General features: G+C 44.9%; 1 protein-coding gene across 1 annotated transcript in view; it reads left to right on the top strand.

The window, feature by feature from the left end:
• The window catches only part of DGKQ (diacylglycerol kinase theta), an 89,196-nt gene extending 77,747 nt beyond the window's left edge, over positions 1 to 11,449 (top strand). The window contains exons 20-23 of the mRNA XM_065662664.1: positions 849 to 995; positions 2,157 to 2,268; positions 4,085 to 4,237; positions 5,363 to 11,449. Coding sequence (XP_065518736.1) covers positions 849 to 995; positions 2,157 to 2,268; positions 4,085 to 4,237; positions 5,363 to 5,455 — 505 coding nt within the window. The 3' untranslated portion in view covers positions 5,456 to 11,449. The remainder of the gene's footprint in view (positions 1 to 848; positions 996 to 2,156; positions 2,269 to 4,084; positions 4,238 to 5,362) is intronic.
• The last annotated feature ends 9,012 nt before the right edge of the window (positions 11,450 to 20,461 follow it).

The raw sequence follows: 20,461 nt of genomic DNA on the forward strand, positions 1-20,461 counted from the left end.
TGTTTAAAACTGTTAGCATGTAGGACTAATCATTCCCAGTGTAATAATGTGAAAGAACTGAAGAGTCTGTCTGAAGTGTTGACTGTAACCCACATGCTGAACTGTCTTCCCCACATGAATGTCTACAGCATTTAGACATAATGCTAAAGAGATTTTGCAGAGTTGGATTCCAGTGACACCTTTGCTAGTAGGGTCAAACAATGGAAACTTACACTTTTTTATCTCAAGGTTGTCCTGAAGGCTGTGTATCAAGAGGTTTCCATTACAGAAGAAAATACTGTGTGTGTTTAACATTTGTTTATGTAATTCTTAAAATATTTTTATATTTCTAGGGATGCCATAAAGTCTTCTCCATCTTTTTTACTCTAAAATTAGAGCTATTAGAGCTCTGTCACAGGTTAACAGTACTAAGCACGTTTTGAGTTTCTGCAGCTGAGTATATTTCAAATGAATGAGCAATATGTGAAGCAAAGACTGCAAATGTTTCTCAAGTACTGCTTGAGAAAACATTTTAAAATGCTTCATTAGGACTTCTAGATCTTAATTAAAAATGCAATTTTCCCAGAAGTTTACATTTCAAAAAGTCATTGCACTCAGGCAACGCTTTAAGAAGGGTTGATTTCTCTGTAATAAAATTTCACAGATCTCCACATTCCTCAACAGCATAAATCATCCCTTAAGTACAGGTGTATAAAGGAGCACTTTGTGACTTGTGCTTTGTTTCTGCAGTAAAGCTACAAGAATTCAGAGAGGGTTTTAATTGACAATCTCTTCAACCATATCTCAGAGAAGGAAAAGCGCTATGCTGGGCCTTACCTTTTAGTTACAGGATGCTTGTCTGCTCCTAGGTTTCACAACAAAGGAGTTTACGTGAAAGTTGGGCTGCAGAAGATAAGTCATACCAGAAATCTCCACAAAGACATAAAGCTTCAAGTGGATCAGCAAGAGGTGGAGTTACCAAGTATTGAAGGACTCATTTTTATTAATATACCCAGGTAAAAAGGAGAGGACCCTGTGTGGGTGCATGTCTGGCTTTATGTGTGGAAATGCTGCTTGATATTTGAACATCAAATGTCAAATGGTTAGATAAATGTTAAGTGGTCTAGATTAATAGATGATTATTACTGATATTTTTGATTATTGCCTGACTTTCTCCCTTTGCAACAGTGCTTAAGGAGCTAGCTCTAAAAACGATTTTGACATAATTTTTCTGACCTGTTGAAACTCAGTCTGTTTATTTCCTATTTCTTCTGTGTCCTAACAGTAAGTTGGAATGATTTCCTCCCCAAAGGTCTTCAGAAGTCTTTTGGAGCAGTTTTCCCATACACCATGAATTTTCAGGCATGGTAGCAGGCCTGTGGTTTCTGCCCACTACCATTTCCAACCTTCCCCAAACTGAACAGTCCACTGGATTTCACCATGACTTTCAGAAGGATCAGAGCTGATCACTTGTACATGCTTTCTGGCATGCTAGAGACCAGGTGCCTGAGCAGGATTCAACTGGCAGACACTGTCCGGGTCCTACAGTCAGCCGGTCAGTGCTGTGGAGCTGGTGATGCTACCCAGGTAGCTGTGGAAAACTGACAGGGTTGTGGGGCTGTCCTGACACCTGCAGGGAGCTCGAGTTACTGCTGTGGAAGGAAGGAAGGCAAATCTGCAGGAAACCTGGCTTCTTTAAATGTGCTGTTGGTAGAGGCAGGGCTTTTTCTGTACAAAACCAGCAAGTAACTAGTGCTGCTGTACCATTTTTTTTCCAAGGACAGTCTTGTCTTAAAACTGCCTGTACTTCTTTCTATTTTAGTCTGAAAATGTTTCAACTTTTTATTCAAATACACCTATCCTTACATGTGTACATACGTGTGCACATGTGCGTACACACAAGTGTATGTTGCACGAGAACTGTGGAGAAGAAAAGATCCCAACTGGTACTGAGCAGTCAATGCACTAAAACAATAAGCAAATGATTTGCCTAAGAAGGGTCAGTAGTGCACAAAAGGCAACATAGTGTTAAGTTAGAAGCATTTCAGAGGATTGAAGTGCAGAAACACGGTGGAGTGTCTAGCTTTTGAAGCCTGTGGAACTAGCCACCCCCAGCAGGGAACCAGGCAGGGCGCTCGTGGCAGACAGCAGGTCACTGTGGTGTGCTCTCCATGCAGCTGGGGGTCCGGAGCCGACCTCTGGGGGTCCGACAGCGATAACCGCTTTGAGAAGCCACGCATCGATGATGGGCTGCTGGAAGTTGTTGGTGTGACGGGCGTTGTTCACATGGTAAGTTGGCATCCCACTAAGAGCTGAGGAAACGTACATTTTCTCAGACAAGTTTACTTTTGTAACAAACAGCGCAGTGTAAGTGCTTAGTCCTAAGAAATATGCATCAGTGTTAAGGTTTAACCATTGTTTATTCAGGTACTTGTTGTGTCACACAGAAATGGTTATAGACTATAACCAGAATTAATGGGCAGCATCGGCTGTCTCTGAGCAAGGGGCTGGTGTGTTGAGTTCGGCTGCAGCTGTAATGCCTGTTAAGACTGCCGTGCACTATCGTTGCCTGTATACTGGCCTGCCCTGAAGGTCCAGGTTGAAGTGCCAGACTACAGTGGGTGGAATAGAAACAAATCTGTGGTGGGGTAAGAATAAGTAATAGCAGTGTGAAGAACTTATTAAAAGTGCATGGGGAAATGCTTCATAACTTAAGCAGGTTCCGAACCAAGGCCAAGGCCAGAAATGTGCATATATACATACATGTGAAATGCAGACATATATATTTGCGTGTGTGCTATATAAATATCATGGTGTCAAAGCCAAATGGTTCTTGGATGAAAACAAGGGTTTATTTTGGTATTACAAAAACAGATGGTGTATTTGTGAAAATTCTTGTTATACCTGATCACAATCATTTCCCCTAGACAGGTGGCTTTTGTAATTATCTGCCACAGGCTTTCCAACACCTGTCTCTGAGAATCTGATACTACTCTTGAGCCTGATGCTATGTGAAGCAGATGGTGTGCCCTTCTGCAAAGATGATTATGACTCAATTTGTGCAATTTTAATTCTTCCATTATTATGTATTTTTACAATGGCTTGCTATTAGTGATACAATCTTGTGAGGTGCTGGGTTGGTTTTGTCTTTATATTTCTTTCATTATACTAAGAAAACTGCTGCTGGAAAAAGTATATATGATCAGGGAAGTAGAGACAACTAGTCCATGCAACCAGTGAGATGGAAAGGTGGGTGCTTAAAACTGTTTGTGCAGCTTGATCTTTGGTGTTGGTGAACTTCACCGTTTTGCAAGTTAGGTCTTTTAAGAAAGACAAATATAAAACATTCTATTAGAAGTAGTAGTTTGGTAGAGATCCTTAAAATCTGGGTGAAATTAGAAGCAACAAGGTGTGTACCCATTGCTCTGGAATATAAATATTAACAAACCCATGCTCTGGTTTTGTGATCTTCTATTAGGTTTTTACTTCCATGTTTGGTGTCTGTACAGGTTCCCCAAGAGAATGTATAGCAAGAAATTTCACTTGCTTTGCTTTTTACAGTCAACACTCAGCTGTTAGTTGTAGTTGAGTATATGTATGTAGCTGAGTACATAGTGTGTATATATATATATATATATGTATGTATGTGTCTGTATATGTATGTATATGTATGTTTGGCAAAACTCTCTCTCCCTGTTTGATAAAGTGCTTTCAGACTTGAGTTTCAGGCCTATGTGCTGGTCTGTGTGTATAGCTTGGTGCTTAGAAACTGTGTTTGCTATGTTATGGAGGGGGGAAGTAAAAGCAAACAAGACCTTTGTGAGTGCATGCTCCTTGGCCAACCTGAGGGTACAGATGGCTTCACTGTGTAAGTTACTTTGCCAGCAGCAGCCCGTAGGGGTATCTGCATTCGTCTTCATGCACTAACTTAAAATAATGAACGCTGCAGTAAAGGCATCCTATGCAGGTTTTGCCTAAGCAGTTATAAGTAAAATAATTTAAAATGTCAGGTGAGAATAAAATTCTAACCACCCAAAAGTGTAGCTAATGTTTATGCTTCTGGTTTATTGGGGTGATTGATATCCTGGCTTTTACTTCCAAACAGGGTCAAGTCCAAGGTGGTTTTCGATCAGGCATCCGTATAGCCCAAGGCTCATATTTTCGTGTAACTCTCCTAAAGCCAATTCCAGTTCAAGTTGATGGAGAGCCCTGGATTCAGGCCCCTGGCCAGATTATAATTTCTGCTGCAGGACCAAAGGTACTCCTGTAGATCTATTTTAGCAAGTTGACTTTATTTCTCCAGTGGATATTATCATATTACTGCTTATCGTGTTCTGATGCTTAACTGTAAAGGAGCTTGTTGTCACAGTATGGTAACTGTTGGATAGGTACATAGCAGTTTCTGCAGAGGATGATTTGAGGACCCTCTCCACTGGCTCAGATGAGGCTTGTGTTTAGAAAAACAGTTCAGCCTAGTGGCTTAAATTTTTTACCCAGCATTGAGACCTCCAGGCAGCGTTGCTTGCCCTGAGGCAGACCACAGTTATGAGGGCCATGGCAGTATGCCATCTGCAAGGTAGCAAGCAGTCTGTTGGTTGTGCTGGAGGAGGGAAGGTCTGTCAGAAAGCAGCAAAGAAGATGACTGAGTAGTGGAGGAGGAGGGCCTGAGAAAAAGAGAATTTGGAGTAGTCATTGTCTGACTGATATACAGTCATATATCAATGTGTATGTAGAAGGACAAGAGCATCAGCTACCTAAGAATTTAACTTCTCTATTGACTCTGAAATTGTGAAATAAACATTTTGCAGTAGCTGACTCCTGGTGCACAGTGATGTACACATTTTGTCTGCTGCTTTTTCAACTCTCAGAAACAGGTTGCTGCTGTCAGTCTTGGAAAATGTGTAGCCCTTCTGGGAGGGCTACCAGAAAAATGGCCTTTGCAGAGTCAAAATGGGTGAAAAAGAGGGTCATACCTCAAATGTTCTGCAATATGTTAAACTTTGTTCTTTTCGTGAGAGAAAAAGGGGGAAAGAGAAAAATGAGAGAGAACATACCTAATTTTGTCCTTCCAGTGAGAAATACATAAATCTTTCTATCAGGTTAGTGACTAATAGTGTTAATCTGTATATAATGTGCATATATATGTGTGCGCATGAATATATACGCACACAAATATGTACACTTACCTATATACGTACACATACATGGGAAAAAAGTCACTTAATCCTGTAGCTTTTTAAGGACAGGTGCTTCTGATAGTTGTGTATTTAAATGCTTTTCTGTTGCAGTTCCAACATTTTACTTGTGTTAGTTGCCTTAGGTCTGCTTATAGGTGACTACAGATACTTAGCTGCTCACTTTCATTTAAAACTTTCTATTTTAGGTCCACATGTTGAAGAAATCCAAGAAACAGAAAAAAACTGGAAGCGTGAAAGAGATGCGAGGGGATATGTCCATCTCTGAAGGAGGACGCTAAGTGGAGACCTGTGCTCAGAAGAGATGCAGCAGACCTACTGCTCAAGATGGCTCAGTAAAACAGAGTGCAGACAGCTAGTGAAGAGAGTTGCTTATGAGCGTGCCTTTCATTACATTTTGATAGTATCAAGTTCTATTTTGTCTTTCAAAGATAGTGCCTCATTGTTAAAAATAACTGTTATATACCACTTGTCACATCCGAAATGTTTACTTTGGGTTGCTTTTCCATAAGCTATTTCCTACTTTTCCATGTATATAGAAACTGAGGCCAAACAGAAATTCCAAGATGCTGAGATTTCTGATCTACCTTTACAAAGACTCTTCCCCTCCTCCCAGCTTTTTTTTTTTAAAGAAAACCATTCCATAGATAAATTTTGGTGCATTGTTCCATAAATCAGTATGTGTTCCTCCCAGCCAAAAAAGGGCAAAGACATTAGCTGCTGAAAACTCCTTGGATCAGTCCAGACAGCAACGCTGAAACAGTACTACCATAAAGAGAAAAATACAAAACACAGGAGAGATGATTTCTGTTAGAAGGAGCCCTTTGCTGTGGGAGGACAGAAAGTACTAGAACAGTCGAGTCAAAATATTTCAGAGTTTAGTTCAACAGTATTTGGACAGAATGAATTAAGGGGAAACAGTTTGTAGAGCAGGTTTTCAGCTTAGTTTCTCCTATATCATTCAGCCAAAGCCTATTTTAAAGGGCATTTGCATTTCAGCAGCTACGCTCTAATATAAAAGAGGAATGAGAACACCTGAGGCGGTATTACATTATACTGATGTTTTTCTGTCGTTGAAACCATTACCTTTGATGCCAGACTTCTCTTCTTGTCTTGTGATTAATTTGTCACAGTTGTACTGGTAGTTAACAGCAAGCTAGAAGACTAAAAGAATCATCACTGATTAGGGTAAAAGAAGTACCATTTAGTGTTCACTTTAGTAAATGAGCACAGTCATATATTAGAGCTGAACCAAAGCTTCACTGAGTAGCCTGAGGAGGTATTGAAGTGTGTAGTGTGTGTAACATGCTGTAGGCTTCAGGTAACTGGGAATGCAATAGCCGTCATGAAAACTCAAGTTATCTGGACAGCCTTCTCAAGGTCTTGGTAGGTGTTGTTATCAGTGTGGGCCCAGGGACACAGTGACTGTCTTTTCTCACTTGGTATGTGTGTGCTTCCCAGAGGCCATTCCTCTGTCAGGTCCTGTGAGATCACCTCTCTGTGCTTACCATTTGCTGAAGATGTGGGGATCCGGTACTTTTTTGTGGGGATCTAGAACAGCTTCCTGCTAGAAACTGGCATTAGAGCAGACATGCTGATCTGTCATTCACTATTACATATCTGCTGTCTGTGTCCATAGTTGTGTTGGCCTTCACTCGCGTCTCTGCTGGTCTCATCTCACTGTGGTTCTCTAGTGACTGAACCTTTCACTTCAGGTCAGCATCATACACAAGCGGCCCTCTGAGCCAGTTGTGCTGCTTGGTTTTCCCACTTGTGTGCATCTGCTGCTTGGAGCTACTTAAGCTATGTTGCCAAAACCCCATTCACTAGCCAGTGGGCTTACTTGTCCTCTATTGTGTAGTAATAACTAATTTATCTATGGATGGTATGAATTGATCACTCAAGCTTTAGGAGCATTCCTCCTGCCAGTGCCTCTAGGAAAACATCTCCAGCTGCTTCAGGGAACTGCAGTATAACTTCGAAATACACAAAAGCTGTTTTGTGTTGGAGCCAGCCACATGCTGAGGCAGTTCTTGGTGGGTCTTCCTCAGTACTCTAAGCACTGTGCCAGCTGCAGCTAGATATGATCAGTACCTGTGCTTTCTGCTTTCCAGTCACAGTGCAGGCAAGCGTGTCAGTATGGGTGCTGCAGGACAGTTAGAATGATACAGCTAAAGCTATAAACAAACAGCCATGCAAAAATGGCATCTGCCTGCAGCTTCTCCGTCCTGTTCAGTGATGCCTTCTGTTCTTAGTGTTCTAGTAGAGATGCGTTTAGAGGACTGACTCCTGTTTTCAGTGAAGGGTATTAATTGTTAAAATTGTTCATTTAATTTTAGGGATGTTTTTCATGTTCATGTGGATTACATGTTATCTCTTTATACAGCATGCAAACTGGAGTCATGATATGAAGGAGATAGTGTGGATAGTATAGAGCTAATATCCCTACCTCCTCGTCATTAAACACAGAGTTGTCTCTGCCTCAGAACCTGGGCATGAAGGATCAGCTGGAGTTCTTCTGGCATCCTGGTACCAGCATTACAAATAAGAAGGGTAAACTGTTGTATTTCAGGGTATGCTCTCTCAGGATGAAGCTCACAAATTAAGAAAGGAAATGTGAAATTGATTGCTGCTTGTAATTGTCCAGAAAGCCAGAGAAATTGCTTTGTGTCCTCAGGGCAGGAGAAAGAATGCATGGTCTTTTTTCCAGTGGCTGACTCAGTAATGGAGAGGAAAACTTGACTTTTTGTTACAGAAAACGCGTCAACTTTCAGCTTTCTGGTACTGACCATCTTCTGCAGCCTAAGTAAATCAACCTGTCTTACTATGTTTCCAGACATACAGAATCCTGCAGCTGACCATGTTTCATGTTCTTGGCTCATTAAGGACCTGGCTCTCTCTCCCTTTTCCTCAGTATCTGTTACCTGAAATAACATGAAACTTTTGGGTCACGGTATTTTAATCAGAGGGCCCCTTACTGTGGCATATTGTTCCATGGGGGTTTTCCAGCCCTGGAACACTGCACCAGCCTTGGGTCAGGTAGTGTCGTGGTAGCAAGGCAACAGAATGTGTTTTCCTCACAACTGCCAGATGGGATCCTGTGGAGAACAGGAGGGCTTTGAGTTTTCTTTTTTCTTGACTTTTTCTTTTCTTCCAGAACCCAACTCCCCCACTTGTTGTTTCAGCAGATGAGTGCCACACTGGAATGAAAACATGTCTTAAGAAAAATACACTTAGCATTTAAGGTCTCTGTGCATCATAAAATAATGCCTGGTATGTTTTGAAGACAAAACAGATTCCTGGGCAGTTTAGACAGAAAAGCTGCTGTAAAGCTTTTGAAAATGAGAAACTCAGTATTTAACCCCTTTAAGATGTTCCTGTTTCAGGTAGTGTAAAGGCCTGTATATCAAGATATATTTTTTCTTACATTTTCATCACACATAATATCTGAGAAGGTCTAGTATTTTCTTCCATAGTATGTTAGACTTCCTTGAAGAGAGGAGGTAACTCTTTGCAGTTAATATGAAAACATTTTGACTTATTTTGACTTATCCTTTACACTGAGCAAAACAGTGCCATATAATTTATGTGATAGCGGCAGATAACTGATTCTTAGCACTGAGTCTTTGAGTAACATTGTGTGAGAACCTAGCAGTAACTTGTCCAAGTGCTTTAAATAATACAGTAACAAAAGTGTTGGGAAGAGGCTTGATTCTGTCAAGATTAAGTGTCAATCAGCACTGGGGACACAGGACCAGGAACCGTAGTCTATAGACAAGGAGGAGACACTGGCTATTGCTATTCTGAGCACACTCTCTGCACTGCCCTGCCCTTTACTTTGCATGTAAACTGTGGCAGGCACAAGACAGCACAGCTAGCATCTCTCCCACTGAGATATGCGCTCCAGACCTTTACTAGTGTCCTATAATTCTTTGCCAGCATGGGGGAGAGAAGGGTCCTGAAAACCATGCTTCATTTCAGATAGCCCGCTACTGCAAAGAGAAGGTGGTCAGCTGGTTAAAATATGTTTTGATGGGTGAACACATTACCTCTGCCTTGAATCAGAACCCAAATTCGAAAGCTCATCCCCAGGATACAGGGGCTACTTCAGAATATTTGCTGCTTTGCCATCATGGCTTTCACACTTTATTTGTATAGTTAAAATTGATACTTTTAATTGCATTGATTTTTAAATGAAACTTATTATTTTGCAAAAAACTTTTTCATGTGCACATGAAACACACCCTTTAAAAATAAGCCTTATTGTATTTCCTTTCACAGTGCCTACCTGTACAGCTTTTGCTGCGTTACAGCATTATGATAGCACTTCTGGATCTTTCTCTCACCAGTTTTGGACAGGAGGCAGAGCTTGCTCTCTTCCTGCTCCCACTGAGGTTCCCAGCACATACTTCTAACGAGCATGTGCTTTACAAGAAGACATGATGCCAATACAGTGAAAGCACAACTGTGTTTATAGTACAGTCTCTGCACGTGCACAGTTTGAGCTCCTCTTGCTCTTTAGATTTTGATCAAGTCTGTGCATGTCTAATGGCAATGGCTATTTTAGCATTTTAAAAACTAGAAGAAGCTGTAGCATAATTCACTGCAAGACTTAAATAAGGGAGAAACCTAAATGAACTGGTATAGACAATTGTTCATTAATCTTCACAGTTACCCTCTTACAAGTATTGTACAGATTGCATTTCTTTCAAGAGCAAACAATGTACTACTCACTTTAAAAATATCAGCTGTTTGGAATTGCTAAGCATTTACGCATGCACATTAGTCTGCAGCAGGCTGTTGGCATATAAATGTGACATTATGAAATGAAGCCTCGTTTTGTGGGAGGAGAAGGTAAGAGGAGCTGTTGTGACACTTTAAAAGGACTTATGTCACTCAACAGATTTAGCTGCATAGGTGTTTTGTAACGTACTGACTGTGCGCAGATACACCCTGTGCGGCACAGCCAGCGATCCTTACACCAGCACTGAAACTGGGGGTGTGCTGGAGGGGTGCACTTGAACAACCTGTCATTAGATACTCTTTTCAGTCTGTGTGTGCCTCATACCTCTTCTTTACAACCTTCGCAGTAACTGTGCTTTTCTGCTAGGCTGACTCCCTGCCCTTTTGGCCCAGCCTTCATACTGAAACTGGTAACAAAGGCGGGAGTCTGTGGTGGTGAAAGTGTGTGGAGAGCAGGGGAATAGACATCCTGCTTCAGAATACGGCCCTGGTGTTGGGTTTAGACTGTTGGTTAGTTTCTCCTTCAGCTTCTACTTCAGCCATTTAATAGCTCTGCAGCAAAGACTCGGCAACTACTGAACTACCTTGGATTCCTAGTGACAAGCATTGCCTCATTTTCAGGCTTTGATCTTATCTGCACCAGGGCACGTGTCACTTCATACACGTTTTGCACTTAACAGAAAATGCAGGTTAGATAGGCTTAAGGTGTGGCAAAAATTGCAGTGTTTGTACTTTTTTGTAGATATGGGGATGATTCTACAAAGATGCACTTTCAGGTAACGATGAAAACAAGTTTGTAGAATGCAGCTGTTTAGGACTTTGACTGCAGCATTCCTTGCTTTATATCGTGTCCTCCTTGAAAGCCTGCTTGGGAATGAGAGATGGTATCTTCCTCCCATCGCAGTATGTATTTATAACTGACTGAAAATTCATATATATATTTAAACAGTTACAATTGGCTGCTACTCTAAGATTTACTTTTATTAGACTGATATTATAATGCATAAAAGCAGTGTTAAAGTTTTATTTATAATGTCAACATATACTGATTTGACACTTGGCTTGCAGGAGTGATCCAGCTTAAAGCCTTCATTCCTTTTGCTAGTTAATGTAATTAACAGTATAGCCGTTGTATGTGTGCAGTGAAATGAGTGCAAATTACTAATCTTATCCTGCAGTTAGACCAGCAGTTTCAATGTTTACAGGAGAGTGACTATTGATTGTAAACCCATACACACTTATTGAAACAGTACAGTCTCAGTGTTTTGGAAGCATTGTTTGTGCTTCCCATGACAATTAATGAAAAAACTGCCTTCTGGTTTAGATTCCTGGTTATGTCCCTTTGGAGAGATTTAAATGGGGATTATGACTTTTCTGCCACCCAAAGGACAGAATTTCTACTGATGCAAGCGTTGTACTGAACATGTTTTCTGAAAGATTACCTTTATTTTTTGTGAAGATAATTTATGAGCATTCAGTGTTGCTGAAAAAGTTGGTCTGAAGTCCTGAAATAAATGTGTGTAGATATTAAAGATGTATCCCAAAGCAAAGTATTTTTTAATTGGGCACAGTTACTGGTGCGGGTTGTCCCTCTGATCTCTCCTAGCAACACGCCCACGGGAGTGTGAAGAGCTCCTGTGTGTTACTTAGGAGATGACTGCAGAAGATGTGGGTTCATTTACATTGTGTGTGTCCCGTATCACTCCTCCGGCAACAACTCCCAATTACATACATGGGGTGTAGAAGGCAGATCCTCTTCCCCATGCACATCATCGCAGGTGTAGAGAGGCTGCCTGCGTACCTGGCCACAGGCCTGTTTGGCACTTGCAGTCCTCTCCCTGTCCACACAAAGGGTGTGCCATGCATTAGTCCTTTTGATTTCTGATGGAAGGAGGTTGTAGATTGACATGTTGCCCATGTGAATCAGTTACCAGCTTGCCTTGCTGTGGCATCCCTTTCTTTGTGCTGCTGACATTGCCAAACTGGGTAGCAAGAGGTGCTTGAAGAGTTACTATTTATTGTGTATTTTTTAGGTGCTTATAAAGCCTTCACTGCTATTTTAAAGCAAAATTCGGGGGATCTGTAGCACAGCAATAGCTTTATAACTCCAGCTTTCTGAACATGCCAAAAGCACGTTATCCTTAGGATAGTTTAATTAGCAATGGTGCACATAGTAGTAATCATTACCTTGAAGCTGTAAGTTCTGATTACTGAAAGAGAGCATCTCTGCTTTGAATGTAAAGCATCACAGAGTTTATAAATCACTATAACATCCTGCATACCCATACGTCACCCATCACAACTCTTCTCAAACTATGGCTGAAGTATTGCTTAAATAACTGTGTTTCTCACTGCTGGTTGTTTAAATAGCCCAACTTCAAGAAGATGCTCTGTCTTAACGCATTTCCTGTGAATGTTCTAATACATTGGTAATAAGTCGTGTTGGCCCAACAAGATAAGGTAAGCTGACCACAGATCAGTTTAGTTACTGTCTAGTGCTTTTTCTTTGTGCATCTGCCTAATAATTCTGAGAAAAAAAAAAGCCTAAGTATAAGCATTAAAGTGAAAACTGTTTCCATATTGTGTGCCTCAAACCAGTAATGCATTATCACACATGTTTACTTGTGGACTGGTCTCAGAAACAGGCTTTTAATGATGTAACTTGTTTCTCAATGTCTGCGTTGCAAATGAGACACATCCCTATGCTGTGGTAACTTCTCTACAAATAACATACTGAGTGTACTAATTGGTTTAAAAAAAGTAATTTATAAAAGATTAATTTTTCTCTTCTATTTAAACATCTGTTTGTCCTTGGGTTATGTTCTTAGCACAATTCTGTATATATTTTGCAATATGTGTGTTGGGTTTGATTGTACATTTTGCACTTGAAATTCTGTATTCTAAGTAATATTTACAAGTTCCAGAGATCTGTAACTAGAGTTTGTGTGTGAAAAATACAACATCTCTTCTATCCTGGATGTTTGTGTAATAGTCATGCTGTAAAAAAACACTGAAATACACTTCTGCAGAGACAAACATTCTGTCAGCTGGGCACTACTTTTATCAGTATTCTGTAGCCTTGATGTTCGAGACCATGTCATCCGCCCTGAGAGGAGCATGTGTTACTTCATAGGTTTTCATTTTTAAGATGACTTCTACACACTAAGTTTGACCCTTACAAGATTCAAACACTTCTTGAACCCTTATTTCTGTGGGTAGCGCTTATGGTAACTGGTAAAATCTTTCTGTGATAGCACCATAGTGTGTCTTGTTTTGTGAGTTACTCTAATGATGATACAAATTTTCCAAGGTAGTTGTGTGCAATTGCTTGCCTTATTTGTGCTCCTGTGTGGAAACACAAGGCCATGTGTTTCCAGGCTGCTTTCAGGGAACAGCACCATGCATGTTCCCCACTGTGCTTGGCTCAACTGAGCAGTGGTGGGCCTCGCCTGCACAACCCAAGGGCCAGACCCTGTGGACCTTGGAGGGAGTCAGTTGGGGCAAGAGGAATGGCTGTCCACAGAGCTGAGCCCAGATGGAAGCTCAGCCCCACTGCGGATGGACATCCCATCCCTCCCTGGAGGGCAAGACCCATCAGGTCCTGCCCTGCCTCTCAAGGCTGATGGTCCATCAGCTTGACACCTCCATGTGGGATGTCTCTGCTGCAGAAACCTTTCTTCTGCCTTGCAGCAATTGTTTTTTCCCCACCCTGTTAACAATTGATTGCAGAACAGGGACGGGCTTGTTTTTGTCCTAGCATCTCAGGGTACCTTACTGTTCCTTACTGGGCTGCAAATCAAGAAGTTCCAAAACAGCTATAACCACACTTAAAAAAGATGTATAGAAAACCACTTCAAGACTGCTGTTCTGAGAGAAGAGGGGAAGCAAACAAATACCTTCGTGCAGAGGGGGAAAAAAGCCCCAGCACAATAGATCCAAACCTTGAAGTGTTCATGATTTAACAAAGCTTTAGGTGTACTAGCTTTCCTTAAAAATGGAAGAAAAATTGCCCTTTCTTTGTTAACTGGGAAAAGCAAAGTGGCACTTTTAACACTTTTTTCATGTCCTAGTGGTGATACATACTGCTCCTCACATTGCATACACTTCTTTTCAACTGTCACACATTGCCATCCAACACTGTTTCAACAGGACCCAGCCCGGCTGTCCAGTGGGTAAAACACTGCAGGTCTTGGGTTCTCTGTTGGTGCAGAATGTGGTGAAATCCTCCCAGGGCTGCAGGTGGGCTTGTGGTGCATCTTTGCAAGACGACAGCATGCAGTGCAACTGGTGAACTTTGTTTTTCAAGATACATGACCAAAACATTCATCCTTGCACAAAGTCCTAAAAGAGACAGGGAGTGTGATCTAATTCTCCAGTATCTGAGAGGAAGCGTGCAGTGATGAAGTGATCCTCCTCCTTAGCAGAGCACTGCTAGAGGCTCTAGCATTGACATCTTGAAGTGGTATGCATGGCCCCACAGCCTGCCCGCAGGAGGCAGCCAGTAGACATACGCTGTGGGGCAGGTGCCGTTTGAAGCTTCCTGTAAAGCTGCTTAGTGAACATAAAGGCATATCCTCAATCCTACCCATTTTAGGGAGGCCTCAAAGCCTTTACTCAAGCCTAAATGAGAGTGCTCTGGCTGTCAAAGGGAAGAGGAAAGGAAGGAGAGGAAATACGAATGGAGGAGCTTCCTAGCTGGGGCTCCAGAAATTCACTGTGGGAGGGATTCAGGGGACAAGGGATTTTTTGAGTAGCCAGAGGGTTGCATCCCATGTTTAAGTACACCTGAAGTGGCCTGTGGTGGAAAAGGTACCAGGTGAAGTTACCTGACATCTCAGGGTGAGGCACCATAGGCTTCAGCGGAGGATTAGTAACTTCATAGTTCAATATGCATCCAGGAACTCAGGTGCTTCTAGGATGCCATGATGTTCTGCCTATACTGATGATGACTGGCCAGGGAATTTTACCCCTGCCCTCCTCTGAGCTTGAGAGAACAGCAAGGATCTGGTTTGCAGGCAGAGTGGATGATTTCCAGCAGTCCCTTCCCTCCTACTCCTGGAGGCTTGTGCCTTGCTATGTGGCCATGCCACATTCCCATCAAGGGGAACTAGTGTCCCCGAGAAAGAGGACTGGCCACAACAAATCCCAGTTTGATTTTCAGGTGGATTCAGTCCCCAGCTACACAAATACACTTTGAAGCACAGCTAAGCAAAAAACCTTTTAGACCGATGATTAAGTCAGAAGAAAATGAAACTGAGGGACAGCTGGGGGCATTCTGGACATCAGATTGGCCATCAGAGGACAACTTTGGCCCTCTGAAACAGATGCGTTCCTGTTGTGAAGAACTGGAGGGCAGTAGCATACAGGGGATTCCTCCCGCCAGGGCTGCATGACCAAGTGCTGGGACACATGGTGGCAGTGGCTGTGTTTCCTCATTCCCAGGACCAGCCTGTTGCAAACAACCCAGACATACAGCAGCTTTTGCAGACACCCACATACAGGCAAGCAGCATCGACATGAATAATACAAATGGACCAACCTTGTGCCTTCTCACCAACTAACGAGGTTCAAAATTCACTACTGAATTAATCTCTGTTTCTCTCAATTTTCCCAGGCCTCTCTTGTAACTGGCACTATACTCTTGGTGCAGAAGAAAACCAGCTTAAAAGCCTGCTAGGGGATTGCAGAGAGAAAGAAAACAAGAACAAAAAACCAGTTACAGACAGAATTTAATGAGGTAGAACAGCCTGCAAGGATCAGGCACAGAGTCTGGCCAGACAAATGCTCTGACCAGGAGCCTGCTGACTTGTAAATACAAGCCTGCCTTTGTAGTAAGAGGGGGTCAGGGCAGAAGCCAGAAAACACACCCAGAGAAACTGCACACAGACAGCGCCTCACACCAGACTAGGACAGGGGATAGGGACAAACTTTGTTCCCTCTGGGGTTCCCTCAGCCAACCTGCGCAGGCAATCAAATTGATCACTTACCTCAAGCAGCCACACTGCTGGAGCAGTGCCCTGGCTCTGTGCTGGCCACCTACAAAGCTGGCGAGCCCACCATTCCCAGGGATGCTGCTCACACCTCTGCTCATCTGCACACTGCTTTGAGGTCAGGACCTCAGGGCTCTAAGGGGCTTTCCCTCCTGCAATGCCCAAAGCACAGGCAACTACAGCAGCTCTGGGGGCACAAAATATCCCCAGCAGCAAGGACATAAGCCATGGGTCTTGACAATCCTGCTTCAAATTGGACGAGTTGAAATAAACTAACCCAGTTTCATGTGCCACTATACAACCTTATACTGAAGGCCCTGTTCACACAGTTCTCTGTCACAACAGGATGGCTTGGCATCCTCTCATCTGCAAGTACAAACTATGGAGCACAGCTGGTAGTAGGTGTCCTACAACCCTGTCTCATAAGCCACAGTCCCCACAGCGGCACCCTGGTATCTCTGGTCCAAACAGAACTCCTGGACACTGAGGAGGCTGTCTGATAGAGTCTCAGCGCATCTGCAACCAAAGTGTGAAAATAGACCTCACCTAGGAGATGCCAGAACTGAAGAACCTCCATCACAGCCTCCCTGTTACACAAGGGAGACTGCTTCAGTCGACTGGGAGATGCCTTTTCTCCTGCATTCTTCCACCTCAGCTTCCCAACCTTTGATTCCTACTAGAGGAGTTCCCTCCTCCTCCTAAATCCCCATCACCCATTCCCTTTCCACTCCTATGTCACTGCTGTGTATGGCTTACCATATTTGCTATCCTCTAGCAACATTTAACTCTTTTTTTTTTTTCTTTCTTTTTTTTCTTTTTTTTTCTTTTTTTTCCCCAGAGTTTTTTGGGTTTTATATGAACACTGAGTGGATTTTTTGCAATCTCTTCAAGTTTTTAGCTGTGGTGTGTCAGCAGCTCTGGTCATAAATTCAAACTGCAACCGGCTGAAACATGTCCAAAGTCTGAGTTATATCTGCCTGTTATAAGGAGCTGCTTCAGTTTCTGTTAATTATAAATATCTTTCTGGGTGTCTGCCAAGTTTCATGCTAAGTGCTGGCACAAAACAAATCCGTGCCAGTAAACTACTAAAACAGGGAGCTTCACCCTGGCAGCTGTTTTTTACGTACGAACAAAGCTATTCGCTGCCGAGGGCAGCTTTATGATTTTGGCGTCAACTGCACTCGCTGTTAAACTGGAGGTTGCTGCCCTCTTGCTTTCAGATTGAGGATAGCAAAACCCACCTCTGAATCACGAAAGGCTTTCAGGAGCCCCTGCCCAGTTCCTCGATGTGCCATTGCTGCAGGTTAAAAATCATTGTAAGAGGAATGGTGTGCTGTAGTTATGCAAAAATGCTTATGCTATAACTTCTCCACGGACAAAAAACCTTGTTCTGTTTCTTTAAAGTCATCCTCCTCCAAAACTATCATCAGTTCTGGGAGGACAAGAAAGGCAGTAAAGGGGGGTGCTGAGGGCACAGGTTTCCGTAGCTCCTCTCCCAATGTCTCCGAAGCTTTCTTTGATGGTTCCTCATGCTGCCTTGGTACCTTTCTCCATCCCCACCACAGGGTGTTTCCCTGCACCAGGACATGTTCTTGAACCCAGACACCCACCACACGTGCTGGGAGCAGCAGTGGTGCCATGCCATGCTGCAGTGTGGAGAGCGTGGGGCAGCCAGCTGCTTCTGCTCCTACCCAAGAAGGAAGCAGGCAACAGGGCTGTCCCTGATGGAGACAGAAAGCTGAGCCTCTTCCCAGCAGTGTCCCCAGAGACTCCTGCTTTGTCCTGCCCTGCCAAGGACTGTTGCTGGACGAACAGCAGGAAGGTGTGGGTGCCATTCCCCTCTGGAAGGCAGCACAAATACTGGGGAAGCATTGGCAAGCTGTGCCCTGGGGGTGACCCACCTGTCCATGTGGCCACACAGAAAAGGGGAACATAGTCCCTGGTGGTGCATGGGGAATTTGGCTCTGAAACCTGCCTGCAAAGGCACACAGGGCAGCCCAAGGCATGGCCTAGCAGCCAGGGCCATGGTGCTGAGCTAGAGGTGAGCTGGAGGAACAATGTCCCACACAGCAAAAGGGTCCAGACTCTACACCATTCAGCACATGGAGGTCATGGCACGTCACAGAGTGAGGACCAAGCCTAGCAGTCAGCAGTGGGGAACAAAGACCTCAAGAGACCAAGAGCCAGACCACAGGGTGCTCAGACATGGGGAAGTAAGCGGGGCAGGGTCAGCACCATCTCAGCAGTTAGTCTCACAGTGTTTGGCTCAGAGGGGACCTGAGGTGGAAGGACCTGTGGAACAAATCTCTCCTGCACAGCTGGACAGCTTGGCCCTTCTCCCCTCTGCACAGCAGCCTCCTCAACCAAGCAGGGCACAGAGCTGCTGACAAGTTTCTCCCCTGCAGCCTCACCCACCTCACCCAGCAGCAAAGGAAGGGAGGCAGCTCGGTCCACACTCGTGTCATTACAGCTGTGCTGCACACAGAGAGGCCCATCTGGAGCCTCCAGACAACTCCTGGGTCCCTCACTCCCCTCACCTGCCACGTGCAGCACATCTCTCTTCCCTGGCCTCTACCTCCAAACCCTCTACTCTTCATAGGCTCCTCTGGCTTCCCCCCCTCTGCCACTGCTCCCCTCTCGCCCATCTCAGCTCCACAGCCTCTTGCTCAGGCTGCCAACACCACCTGTCTCTTAACACCTCCAGATTTATGCCTGGGAAAGTCCAAAGTGGGTCTGCCGCAGCCACAGTCCAAGTGCCCATGGACACAGGAGCATCTCCTGCCCTTGGGAGCAACCCTGCTCTAGAGACCCCCCTGACAGCCCTAAGGCTGCTCCCCATCCCCAAGGCACTGGCCAACTCCACCAGCATCAGCACCACCGAGAACTGCCCAAACAGCACCACCAGCAGAGGACACTGTTCCCACACGAGATCCTTGTCTCTAAATTGGAGAGACGTCAATTTGACAGGTGGACCACTTGGTGGATAAAGAACTGGCTGGATGCCCCCATGCAAAGAGTTGTGGTCAATGGCTCAATGTCCGGCTGGAGACCAGTAACGAGTGATGTCCCTCAGGGATCGGTGTTGGGACCAGTCTTGTTTAACATCTTCGTCGCTGACATGGACAGTGGAATTGAGTGCACCCTCAGCAAGTTTGCCGATGACACCAAGCTGTGTGGTCCGGTTGATATGCTGGAGGGAAGGGATGCCATCCAGAGGGACCTTGACACGCTTGTGAGGTGGGCTGATGCCAACCTTATGAAGTTCAACCATGACAAGTGCAGGGTCCTACACCTGGGTCGGAGCAATCCCAGGCACGGCTACAGACTGGGCAGAGAAGAGATTCAGAGCAGCCCTGCAGAGAAGGACTTGGGGGTGCTGGTCGATGAGAAAATGAACATGAGCCGGCAGTGTGAGCTCGAAGCCCAGAAAGCCAACCGTATCCTGGGCTGCATCAAAAGGAGTGTGACCAGCAGGTCACACCACCCGCTCACACCACCCGTCTCTTAACTCCTCCAGATTTCTGCCTGGGAAAGTCCAAAGTGGGTCTGCCGCAGCCACAGTCCAAGTGCCCATGGACACAGGAGCATCTCCTGCCCTTGAGAGCAACCCTGCTCTAGAGACCCCCCTGACAGCCCCAAGGCTGCTCCCCATCCCCAAGGCACCGGCCAACTCCACCAGCATCAGCACCACTGGGAACTGCCCAAACAGCACCACCAGCAGAAAACAGCCATAGCAAAGGGCACTCTGGGGAGCAGCAGGAGGGTATGAGGCAGTGCTACCAGCCAACAATAAACCAAAACCTGACGTGGCTGCTGCTCCAATGAGAGGTCTGAGCACATCCTCATCTGCCCCTCGGCACCCAGAGCCCTGGTGCACACAGGGCACATGCAGGCAACGGGCACAGGACACGTCTGCTTTTTGGGGGCGTTCCAGAACAAGCGGCACCGCGGCAGGATTAACCCATCCCTCTGCTCCCTGCCCCTGCACAGCTCCACCGGGGTTCCCATTCAAGGCAAAGCTGGAGGCTGGCTCACAACCCAGCCTGGTGACCGGCACAGGATTACTGCCTCAATCACGGCTTCAGCGCACTCAGCGCAGCCACAATGGGGGAGCAGCAAACGCTTTCTCACCACCATCAGCTGATGGCCCTGGGTGGCCCAGAACAACACAGCAGAGAGCTGATGGGGCAGCACTGGCTAAGCCCCCCGGATTAGAGAGGCTCAAAGGGGCTGAAAGCAGCATGTACCGCTAACCCAGCACAATGGCAGCTTCAGCCCTCGCCTCTTTCACCCACACACAGGCAGGCAGCTGCTGGCTTCCAGCGCCCTAAGAAGGGTCCCAAACACCAACGCTGCCACCGAGAAGTGGAGGGGTGAAGAGCAGCCACCTGCAGACAGCCCCAACCCTCAACACGCAGCATCGCCCCTCACTACACACAAACCTCCTCCTGTGCTCCACTGCACTGGCCACAGCAGCCCCCTCCTGAGCCTGGGGAACAGCAACCTCCTCCCTCCCTCCCACCGAGTGCCACCTTCGGCCGAGTTGCTCCCCAG

Source organism: Lathamus discolor, chromosome Z (assembly GCF_037157495.1).
Source record: "Lathamus discolor isolate bLatDis1 chromosome Z, bLatDis1.hap1, whole genome shotgun sequence".
NCBI lineage: Eukaryota > Metazoa > Chordata > Aves > Psittaciformes > Psittacidae > Lathamus > Lathamus discolor.